Source organism: Mytilus californianus, unplaced genomic scaffold, assembly GCF_021869535.1.
Source record: "Mytilus californianus isolate M0D057914Y unplaced genomic scaffold, xbMytCali1.0.p SCAF_2, whole genome shotgun sequence".
Taxonomy (NCBI): domain Eukaryota; kingdom Metazoa; phylum Mollusca; class Bivalvia; order Mytilida; family Mytilidae; genus Mytilus; species Mytilus californianus.
This window is the reverse complement of record NW_026262668.1, coordinates 129,004,750-129,017,405: the sequence shown is the minus strand read 5'-3', so window position 1 is coordinate 129,017,405 and position 12,656 is coordinate 129,004,750. Positions and strand designations below refer to the sequence as shown.

Sequence of the window (12,656 nt, the reverse complement as noted above, 5' to 3'; positions counted from 1 at the left end):
AGTTTAACGTTATTTGTTATCATTATTATATAGGTAAAACTTTTGTCGTTTTCCTTATCCTATTAGATTAAACATGTAGACAACATTATACTTTAAATCAGATAGACAAAACAACTAATACATTTCATTCTGAAAATAACGTACGCTAAATCATGTTTTTATGTCCCGTTATTGGCTTTACAAACAGTAAATGCATAAAAAAATATGATTCGTGCTGTAGAATTATTCAATTGTAAAGCGGTGCTTCCCTTGACCTTTTGTAGATTTCAAACCACACAGCATAAGCTGCGCAAGTGAACTACTCATGTACCAAGTCAGGAATAAGACAGTTGTTTTTTTCACTTGTTCCGTTTGTTGATAACGTTTGAATTGTCAGTTTTGTGGACTTTCCCCTTTTAGAGTTTGCCTTGGAGTTCGATATTTTTGTTATACTTTTTTAACTCAGTTATCAGAGCGGTGGATTACTTTGTCAGATGTTTGGGATGAAGAGCTTGGGCTTCAGGTACTCAGGCCTTTTGACACATTTTAGATACAGAAAAAGAATAATGTTTGGAAAATGAGGTAAGATTTTAAAGACATTTTGGGATAATTGAATATCTTTTAATAGAAGTTCCTAATTTCCAGCATAACTGTTCCGTCTTCAAAAACCTGTAAATAGAATAAATTGAACTTAAAAACAGCAACAAATCCAAACGGTTTACAGTAGTTAATACGGATACTTTATTTACAAACTTCCAACTTCTTTATTCTACCCTTTTGATATATGCACACTAGCCCGACACTAAACTCTAATATTACCATACTCCTATCCGGCAACGGTTCAGTGCGTCAAAGAACGATTTCCATGACAAACCCCATTTGCGTCAGAAACGAAACTAACATTTGAATAATGAAATCTTCATTGACGACAGATGTTTATAGTCGATGATTCCTATGATCCGCGGTCACTTTGGCTGAATGGGTTATTGTCAGGATACAATGTTAAATGTTACAAAACTGATTGGTTGATTGTTGTTTGCTTAACGTCAAGTGGCAAATATGTCATGCATGTTCAGGACAAAAACAATTAGCAATAAATATAATAGGTAGGTCCTTTAATATGTGGTCGATCGGGCGAGAAATTTGGAATGCATCTTGAAAACGAGGGTATATTGGATATATACAGAAATTTAGTCTTGCAGCAGACAACCTACGGACCCCTCAAAGAGTTGTTGCAAGGGGTTAGAGAGCGTTGCAATCTCACTTCGCGAGGCATCGGATGTAAAATCCCCATTCTGACCGGACTTAACTGCGTATTCATACATTTCACATCACCAAACGGACGCCCCTTTGGTAAGTGTTTTACTGTCGGAAGAAAACCAAGAGTGACCATATTCCTATTCCCTAGTCACCTTTGGGTTAATGTAACAAGAAATGGAATATCTAAATGACTATTTGGAGAGAGAAACATATTGTGTTGATGGACAAAATAAAGTTATTATCATTCATTTAGAATTTTGGACATTTTGTCGTCTGAAAATAACAATTGTGAACTATGTGCGTTCTTCTTTGCAATTTACTAATACTAGATAATGATTGTATGGAATGAAAATAAGTATGGTTTTGGTGATACGTCATACGTGACAGTGGCAGACTCTCAATATTCAGGTATTTTTTTTATTTAAAGTGATTTTTCATTTCTATTCAGAAAATTTCTTGGAGTTTAATTAAACCATTTCGGAAAATAACGTTCAATTTCGCATTTATTTAATGATCTTAGTTTCATATTCAGTTTTGTCAGATTTGGTTCTGTTTAAGATGAATACATACTGTTTTCGTCTTAAATGCAGCCTTACAATGTTAAAACAGCATTTTATTACATGAAAAGTAATTATAAAATAATTCATTTTGTTTAAAGCTTATGGAGTCTATCATGCCATACTGTGACTATTCAAATTATTTGCGAAGCTTATTTTAAAAAAACTTACAGAAATCGGTCTCACAAACGTAACCAAATGGCGATGAACAGCGCCAATCAAGCCAACTTGGTCCTATGTAATACATAGCTACACAGTTATGACCTGGATCGCTGGCTTTATGCCAAGAAACCCAGTTAACATTTGTAGCTAATTCTTGATCAATGCTCCATCTAAACTGTCCTTCGTCTAAATCTGACAGGCCTATCCATAAATGACCACCATTTATGCCTGTAGAAAAACATCAATCATTCATCAAAATATTGTTGCTTAACGCCTAAGTAAAAATAATTCAGCTATATGATTAAACATAATCAAAAGAAACATAACATAATATTAAACTAGTTATATCAGAATAATAACCTTTAGGAGATACTAAAAGTCATCAGAAATCGTATAAATTTCAAAAAGGTGGTCAAAGGACAAATGTCTAATTGGATAAAAATATTTTCAAAAAAACACGACCAATCATCAATTTCATCATAGAATCCAAGATAAGAAGAATAAAGTTTCATCAGCAATATTCATCGATTATTTCAGTTAAATTTAAGAAAATTCAAAATGAACATAATTTCAAATGGATACAGTAATTTTCTAAATGCATACTTTTAAACAATTGTACATGGAAAAAATCTATAATAAATATTTGTTTAAATCACCAAATTCTCCATTTAAAACCCTGCCTGTCCAAATTATTTCATAAGCCAAAAGAGACAACACATAACTAAAAGATTTAAAAGCAGTTCAATGGGAAACATTGGTAATGAATAACACAGTAAGAGAAATTTCACAATGGGCCCTTTTACTTTTTTGCTTTTTCGCTAAGAGTATGGAATATTAAAATCAAGAGGACTTAAAACCCCGGTTACACCTTACCGGATAGCATGAACGGACGCCGAACGGATAACTTTTTTTTCAATCCGTTCATGTCCGTTAGACGTCCGTTCTTATCCGTTAGACGTCCGTCCATATCCGTTTCATGTACGTTTTATCCGTTGACGTCCGTTCTGTCCGGTTGAAAATTTTGAGCATGTTCAAAACTTTGAACGGACGTCCAACGGGTGAAGTGTCCGTTGAACGTTTTTTTTACGGTACTCGTCTGTTCCGTTTCCGTTTTGTATCCGTTACTTGTCCGTTATACATCCGTTGGAGGTCCGGTAGACCAATTCACCAACGGACTTCTACCGGACGTATAACGGATAAAACGTATGATGAACGGATGTGAAACGGACATGAACGGAAGGATAACGGATAAAACGGATACGTAACGAATGTAAAACGGATAAATGCCAATTGAAAATTTCGCGTCAGAAATGCCAATTATTGTTTTGTCAGATTTCTTGAGTGTCATGAATGTTTATGATGGATCTTGGAGTAAGAGCACGTCTTCACTATCAAGCAGCTCTTATTCAGGCCAGACTGAACTTAAATGTTGCAAATATAAATCTACTAGCTGTCGAAAGGAGAAGAAGGAGAAGACAAAGGAGATGGTGGACAAGATCATGGTCACGTGTATGTGATTTACATGTATTATTATTGCCGCCTTTAATTTTACGCTTAACTTGTTCATCCGTTTTATCCGGTACGCTTCCGTTAGGTGTCCGTTTTATGCGGTACTCGTCCGTTGGATGAACGTTCGACATCCGTTCTGTCCGGTACGTTTCCGTTTCTCGTACGTTGCATATCCTGTGTGTGTCCGTTAGGCATTCGTTACGCGTCTGTTTTATTTGGTCAGTACACCAACGGACTCCCCACGGATAAAAAGTTTGTCAACGGAAAACTTTTTTTCATCCGTTCGCCGTCCGTTCAAGCTATCCGGTAAGGTGTGACCACAGCTTAAGGATCGAAATTGGATCGAAAAAATAGGAATTTAGTATACTAATTGCATAAGAATGCATCAGTTTCATCAACAACCTATAGATCTGAACATTTTGCAAAAAAACTGCATTAAAACCAATAAAATATAAGAGAGAGAGAATGAGGTGAAAGTCTTAAATAACTGTCTTGTGGTCCCAAAATACGATGTCAATCAGCTTTTGCCGTATTGAATTGTCGGAAAATTCCCGACTTTAGTGTAGTCACATATTCGTTAAAAAAGGCACAAGCTAAAGACAGGTTGTTAATCAAAAAATGCTTGTGCTCGTCTATCCCTATAATTACTTTAATCATCAAGTTTTCTTAAACAACAAAAGGAAAATTTTTATAATGAAAGAATTTCGAAGTAGAAAACTTATACAAATAAATACAAATTAGCTGCGGAACGTCCGCAAATTGTAAAAAAATATCATTAGGACCATAAGAGATACGGTACCGCAGCTAAATGAAAATAAGATCAAAATAAATGTGCACCAAACTACTCTGTATTCTGTATTACCTTGTGGTCCATCATCATACAGAATTGTATTACCTTGTGGTCCATCATCATACAGAATTGTATTACCTAGTGGTCAATTATCATACAGAATTGTATTACCTAGTGGTCTATTATCATACAGAATTATATTACCTAGTGGTCTATTATCATACAGAATTGTATTACCTTGTAGTCTATTATCATACAGAATTGTATTACCTAGTGGTCTATTATCATACAGAATTGTATTTTCTGCGGCGTCCTCAATTTTGGCAAGATAACCACCAATTTCTCGACATTTTCTCTAAAATGAAATGATAAAAAAAAAAGTATATGTGTCTTTACAGTACTTTATTGAACTGGTTAAGTTTTTTTTATTGAAAGCAAAGTATTTGCTTAAATTATTTGTTTTTGTTTTATTTTTGTATTTGTGTGTCCTTTTGTATATAATGACTGTTGTTTGGTAATTTCTTTAAGCTAAAGAAACGATAAATTAAAGCGTAAATCAGCAAAACAGACAACGCCAACACCAATGAAAAGACACAAAAAATATGCAACTGTAAGCATATAATTACAGAGAAAAGTAAATAATGAGTAACGGGAACTTTGCTTTTCAACCTTGTATTTATTTCGAAGAGACTTTTTCTTTAATTATATTGGACATACCTCGGCAGTAAACCAATTTTGCTTGTCTTCACTGTAATGGTAACAACGACCGTTAATTTTCTTCCAAGGAAAGGCACCGAGTACAGCTTTGCAGACAATCAGACACGCTACAACTTTGACGATCCACATCATTTTATCTGAAATAAAAGAAAACTAAATCTATCTACCGTAGGTTTAAAAAAAATAATTCTGAACAATGATGTCTACATAACAATGATATTGACATATCGCAATATATTAAGAACAAAATAATTAAAATAAGATTTTAAATAATACCAATACATCATTCCGTACCCGTTTCCATGCCAACTTAATTCAAATGTTTTCAAATATATCATTTTATTTGAATTTGAAACGCCCGCTTTTAATGGGACATTATAAACAGTATATCTATACGCAGTTTTTTTTCTAATGATGTTTTACTTATGTGCAATGTGTCACAGGAAAAAGGTGCCCACCAGTTCCAAACACCAAATGTTGTGATAGATTCACAGAGCTACCGAACCACCTGAACTAAGCCATCATTTCATTGGCTTCAAAATAAAGGGCATTTCACTGCATTAGAATAAAATAAAGAGAGACCAAATGATGTAGATCTTAAAACCAGTCGTCAAAACAATTAACGTATTTTCTGTGAACAATTCTGTTTAAAATTTACTACAAGGATGATCCTTAATGAAATTCCAAATACAACTTCATAAAGGATACCTCCTTTTTCCAAAAGAAAAAGGAACCTAAAAAATATAGTAAAATAAAGAGTCACGTGTACTTGTGTATGAGATTCCGACTTCCGATCAAAATAAAATACGGCGCGAAAACGGGTGCTTCAGGTGTTTCACGTAACTGCTACTAACTCTATTTTAACCTATTTTCACGCTTTGGTATCATTGGCCGTTTGTTACTTATATAGCACTGGTTATGGTCAAAATGACCTATGTCAGCATCAGTAGTTCCTGGAAAAAGTAATATTAAAGCCGTTTAATAAATAGTCTTTAACCACGGAATGTAAATCTGTAAAATACTTGATTAACATTAAAATTTTCAATTGAACTTAAGTGTTTGAAAGATTTCAAAACTTATAGCACGTAGTGGCAATCTAAATCATGCCCGTGTTGTTGAAATTATGTCCATAACCAAAGACACAATAGCATCAGATATAATCAAACGGATAGAAAAAGATATGCAGTAATACAATGGAATGAATTGAAACGAACTTGATCTTTATTATAATACGATTTCTCATTCATTTCGAAACAAAAGCTTGTATATGACAATGCATTTCATGTAGTCGATTTTAAAAGCTCTCTAGTTTGCGTTTGAATATGCAAGTATTCGACTCAAAATAAACTTTTGAACTTGAAATATATGTATATACTTCAACAAGTTTAATTAAGGTCATGCAAAAATGTTAGGACCTCAGCTATTGATCAAAATATGGTTTTCACCGAAAGTTTGAAAGAACCTCGCTTTACACAAATGCGTATGAACAATTATCATAATCAATGTAAGATTTTGCTTAAGTGTAGAGTATGAACTTTTTGAAATTACCTTGTTGAAAGCAGCAAGATGTTGGAACGTACTGGTCGCACAACCAGATGTTTATGATTTTATAGTACACGGCAGCCCTGATTCACCCGTTACGGATATATACTTTTCCGGATTAAATAAAAATAGAGCAGTAAAGAGACACACCTAATTCGGTAAATATGTCAGTTGATTTCATTTGAACAAAGGTACGTCAATGAATGTGTTAAGGAAAAAAAAAATGAAGAGAAGTTATTTAAGAATGTTTATTAAATCTATTTTGATAATAAATATGATGTTTTAGCAAATGCTAACAAAATAATAATCTACTAAAACACAGAAAGTTGCTTTAATCAATTGTTCATAGTTTCATGGTTCAATGACCGCTTAAAACTGAATGTTTTATAGTTTGACAAACTATAGTGTAGCTGCTATTGCATTTACATAATTCCATCTTTGCATGTACATTATTCCATCATTGCATGTACATTATTCCATTATTGCATGTACATTATTCCATCCTTGCATGTACATTATTCCATTATTGCATGTACATTATTCCATCTTTGCATGTACATATTCCATCCTTGCATGTACAATATTCCATAATTACATGTACATTATTCCATCATTGCATGTATACTGTACCATCATTGCATGTACATATTCCATCATTGCATGTACATATTCCATCATTGCATGTACATATTCCATCGATCATTGCATGTACATGGTTCCATCATTGCATGTACATATTCAATCATTGCATGTACAATATTCTATCATTGCATGTACATTATTCCATCATTACATGTACATATTCCATCATTGCATGTACATATTCCATCGATCATTGCATGTACATGGTTCCATCATTGCATGTACATATTCAATCATTGCATGTACAATTCTATCATTGCATGTACATTATTCCATCTTTGCATGTACATATTCCATCATTGCATGTACATTATTCCATCATTGCTTGTACATTATTCCATCATAACGTGTACAATATTCCATCAATGCATGTACATGGTTCCATCATTGCATGTACATATTCAATCATTGCATGTACAATATTCTATCATTGCATGTACATTATTCCATCATTGCATGTACATATTCCATCATTGCATGTACATTATTCCATCATTGCATATTGACCTGTGGATGTCCGTTTTGGTTTAGTAGTCGTGTTGAGTTGCTGTTTTAACATCTTGATTTATATATAAGAATTAGAAAGACGCATCATATGGATTATTGTAGCTTTTAAGTAATGAATATGCAAATTAGATCTCACAAAACATGTTTAACCCCGCCGCATTTTTGCGCCTGTTCCAAGTCAAGAGCCTCTTGTCTTTGTTAGTCTTGTATGTTTTTTTTAATTTTAGTTCATTGATATGTTTCGGAGTTTAGTGTGACATTTTTGGGCCAGCTGAAGCCCGCCTCCGGGTCGGGATTTTCTCGCTGTGTTGAAGACCCATTGGTGGCCTTCGGCTGTTTTCTGCTCTTTGGTCGGGTTGTTGTCTCTTTGACACATTCCCCATTTCCATTCTCTATTTTATGATACATAATAGAATATGTTCTATCTCTACTGCAAGCTATAAGAAATCGCCATTAAACCGTATCACAAACACGATAAAAAAAAACAACGCCGAAAAGAATTTTGACAAAGATAGAGAATGAAAGAAGAGTAGAACACAGACAAGGAATTAAGAAAGTCAGTGAAAACAAAATTCCGCAGTAAAGAGCACGTATGTAATAAGGCTCAACTGTTTTATTTATTATTATCATTACTATTTATCATTATTAGCGTTTCGTTATAAAGGCAAGGATATACTAGAAAGTTGGAAGAAGTTAAATTCATTGTTAATGTAAAACGATATTTATTAGATTGATACTTTATCATTTATTATTACAATAGAATTTTAAATTAAATTTATACTTCACAAGGAGCTTGGACTTGTTGAAGTTAATGTTACAAGCAATTGAAAGAAATCATATTGGTGTTAAAAAAAGGGCAAGGCAAAAGATCGTGTCTTCCAATATAAAATAATGAAATGTGGTGTGGTCGCCAATGATACAACTATCCACTGTAGAACGTAGAACAAAGAACGAGGATGTAACAGCTACATGTCGTCGTCTGGTATCTAAGGATGAGCAAACCCATACCGTATGGTATATTCTAATAGTATTAGTTATATGGTTCGCTACTGACCCCCTACGGATCCATAGAGGGTTAGTAAAATCCATAGGAGGTGAGGCCGAAGGCCGAATCCCCTATGGATTTTATTCACCCTCTATGGTCTGTTCAAAGGGGGTCAGTAGTGAACCCTATAACGAATTTATCGCACGCGAAAAATAAACAATGAAAAACAAAAAACATCAATAGATGACGTCACCATTAACAGTAGCCGTGACGTCATGAACCCACTATGAAATCTACTAACCCCCTACGAATCCATAGGGGGGTCACCACGTGACGGCGTTAAACCAATCACAACGTAATAATTTACCCGCGGTGCGATAAATTGTTTTAATTTGCTGTATCGTTGATGTATAACTTACATCGCCATTTATTGATAATATCAGATTATCGCATCAGGTGTATTATTAGCTCTAGGTCATTGTATCATCCCAACAGCCGTAGGCTCGAGGGCTAAAATTACACATCTGATATAAAGATGTAAGGTTAGGATCCTTTTATTATATACTTAAATAGTCCGAGATTGTCTGAAGGCCTTTGTAGGACTGGCTTAGGTCATGGGACGTCAGAGCGGAGTCTATATCGAAAACATGGAAATTGCCGACCCAAACTTGGGGCGGCAAGTTTCTATCTTTAAATCGTAATAGATCCGTTAACATGTAGACAAATCATACATCGTACGATTCCTTATTCATTATTCGCCACGAGTATGTAACTTATATTCAGGTACTAACCCCATGTAATCATTTTAACTAGGTTATATTTTTGCGGTTTTTAAAGTTCCGATTTCATACTGACAGGATACAGTCATTGTTTAGTGTAACCGGTTTACAAAACTCAATCAAAAACATTTGTCCAGAAATAATTATTTATTTATCATATTAAACGGATGCATTTCTTATTGAATCTTTCCTGTAAACAAATTAAGGATATTGTCATGTCCTACGTTGATATGTCTATGTCAATCTGTCAATGTTTATATGTCAATGTCGAGCATTTTTTTTTTATAGTTTTTTCTTATTTTTCTGCATTGAAATTCTGTAAAGTTATTTTTCTAGGAATTGCACAAAATCTTGTTTTCTTGTACTGTTTATGATGCTGTCGTATGAAATCTTACAAGACGTACATCAACTGATATCTGATTGTCGGATAAAAAACATTTTCTTGGCCTGCTAGTCACATGTTCTTTTCCGAGTGGCGGATTTTAGTTTACGTAGATCCGGTGCCATTAAAATACACACATCAATGTAAGAAAAAGTGCAACGTGTCGATGGTTCACTAGGAAAATTAATATGATCCGTCTTTGGTGTCTTCAAAAATAGTCGGCTAACATTGATGAATTTGCTCCTTATAAGCAAAATAATTGTGAAAATATCTTGTGTGGCCGATTTATGATAACGAATGGACAGATTTAAATATAATACAAACAAGAAAAAATGTGCAAATGTCCTTCTGCAATATATATTTTTCTTCATTACCAGTCCTCACTGTTTAGTGTATGTTCTTGCATATTCCATTTTTTTTTATTCTGTTTTTTTTTTTGTATTCTTGTCTTGCTGTCTCTTCTGTGTTTTTTTCCCCACATTTTTCATTCGTGCGACAATAAGTTTATGATGAGAAAACACATTGAAGAATTAAAAATCATAAGTGTAATCAGTGGAATCTGACAATATAGAAATGTTTTACTACATTATTGAAAATGACGTATATTAACAAAATTGAAAAACTACGTGGGTCATTGATTTGATTTGAATATTTTTTTTTCAACAATTAGTTTTGCCATTGAACCCGTTACTGAATCAAGTTTTCCATTAAAATATACAATCAACAAATTCGTTTAATGTGAAGCAGTTGTGAACCAATGATTTAACATTTACTTGGGGCTCTACCTGGGAAAATATATGGAGCCTCTAAAGGTAACTGCATAATTATACTTTTCTATGGGTGGATGGGTAGGTCTCCCAAAAATTAAGCATTAAGTACATTAGGTCAAAGAAGATGTTTTAGATGGTAAAGCTTCTAAAAGGGTGCTTTCAAAGACCTCACATGCATTTTGGAATCAGATCTTACGCTTAATATCCTAAACCAGTGCTCTTTTCGCTCTTTTCACAAAAAAATTTTTACGGCGAGTAAATTTATCGTTTAGTTATAATGAATTGTTCACAACTTCCGAGTGGTTTTTAGTGATAATGATCACTAGATTGTAAGAATAAAGTGCAAAAAAAAATGATATTCAAACGAATGAAAGCAATAAAAAGCTGTACATTAAACAACACAGTATCCAAAATTGAATAAAATGATAGCATACGTGTACCACTAATACGGGGAATGACTTTAATGGATTTTCAATTGCTTAAGGAATAATACCACCATTGATGTTCCCCTATTAGTCTTTGTTAAATTGGCACTTTCAAAAAAATGTGCAGAATTTATCTTCATTTCAAATAAAGAAATGTTTGGCCTGCGTAAAGTTTTATCCTGTCCATTACTACTGTGAAAATGTAACATAACATTTCATTGCATATAATATGATAACCATTACCGGAAGTAAACCAATCAAATTTCACCCCTTTTTTTCCTGTTAACAAGCCTAAGTAACCATGTCACCTGAAGTTTCCAAAATATTTTATAGAAACAGCAAATAAAAAAAGAATGGTGCATTTAAACACCCAAGATATATGATATATGTCAATAAAATGCAGGGTTAATGTCCTACAACAGTCAAAATCAAGGGAATATTTTCGTTCGACCCTTTTTCGTGACGTACTATGATTTGGTGGTATTACACCTTTAATCGAGTTAATTGAGTCCAATTTTGTTGACATAAAAGACATTGCTAAACTTATAGTTCAAATATTTCAAACCCGAAACTCTGCGGGATTGAAAGACATTTACTAGATTTCTAATGCCCTCAACCAATTAACAAACTTATGAATTTAGAGTCAGCGATTTCTTCCAATCGAGTAGTAGGAAAGCATTCAGTCCGAATGCTGTGCATCATTCAACTACTTATTCAGTCTCACAAGAGACAGTTACAAAGTTGTCAAAAGCATTTACTTGTTATAAAGTATGATTCCGCTCGTACGATTAAACAACATTTTCTAGCCAACATTATTTTATTGAGAAGCCAACAACAAAGCTACTATGTTCTAGAGTTGTCCATTGTAACTTGATGGTCATTTTGTATTAATCAGACGTTTAAACCGGATCCAGAAAGTATTTGTGTTATATACTAGAAATAAAAGAACCATTTGTGTTTTTCTTTTCTTTTCTCCATATATCCACCAACAAAGCTACTAAGTTCTAGAGTTTTCCATTGTAACTTACGAGTTTTGATTCTTTTTTATTCTTCCATTTGGTATCTTCCACGTCTTTGTTTCTATTTTACCATCTCAACTTTAATATTCATTTTGGTTGATCAGTAGGGTTTTTGATTTTGGTGTAAAAATGTAATGGCCGTATTCAATTTGATCGGCTAAATAAAGTGAATAAATCGGATTTTAGGATGTGTATAATCAATGATTATATATAACATCAATCATGACTGACAAATCAGTGACAAATCGACGTATATGATGGTCATTTACTCATGATCAACCATACGTTTAAACCGGATCCTGAAAGTATTTGTGTTATATACTAGAAATAAAAGAACATTTGGTTTTTTTTTTATCTTTTCTCCATATATCCAGTACCCCTGGGTATTTTTTATTTGTTCTATTTCTGTTGGGTGTTACTTTGTTAAAGGTAACTTAATCACGTGGTATTTTTGAGCCTATTAATTGTTTGATATAAATCTCAATCCAGCAATGTGTAAATACTTCCTAATTCAAACAATGATTTATTTTAACCTTTTGCTTGTATGTCTCAGTCGGCTTTATTTATAAAATTATACGATTCCGGGAAAAGAACACCACTCAGGAGTGTGGGTAGTAATTTTAATTGCAAA

General features: G+C 33.4%; 1 protein-coding gene across 1 annotated transcript; it reads right to left on the bottom strand.

Annotated features, from left to right (window-relative positions):
* Positions 1-578: 578 nt before the first annotated feature.
* Positions 579-12,166, bottom strand: LOC127731006 (perlucin-like protein). The gene is made up of 5 exons (XM_052239724.1): positions 12,035-12,166; positions 4,975-5,111; positions 4,528-4,612; positions 1,968-2,186; positions 579-648 (listed from the first exon to the last, which is right to left on the bottom strand). The coding sequence occupies exons 2-5, from the start codon at positions 5,104-5,106 to the stop codon at positions 641-643; spliced, it is 444 nt and encodes a 147-aa protein (XP_052095684.1). The 5' UTR covers positions 5,107-5,111; positions 12,035-12,166; the 3' UTR covers positions 579-640.
* Positions 12,167-12,656: the final 490 nt, after the last annotated feature.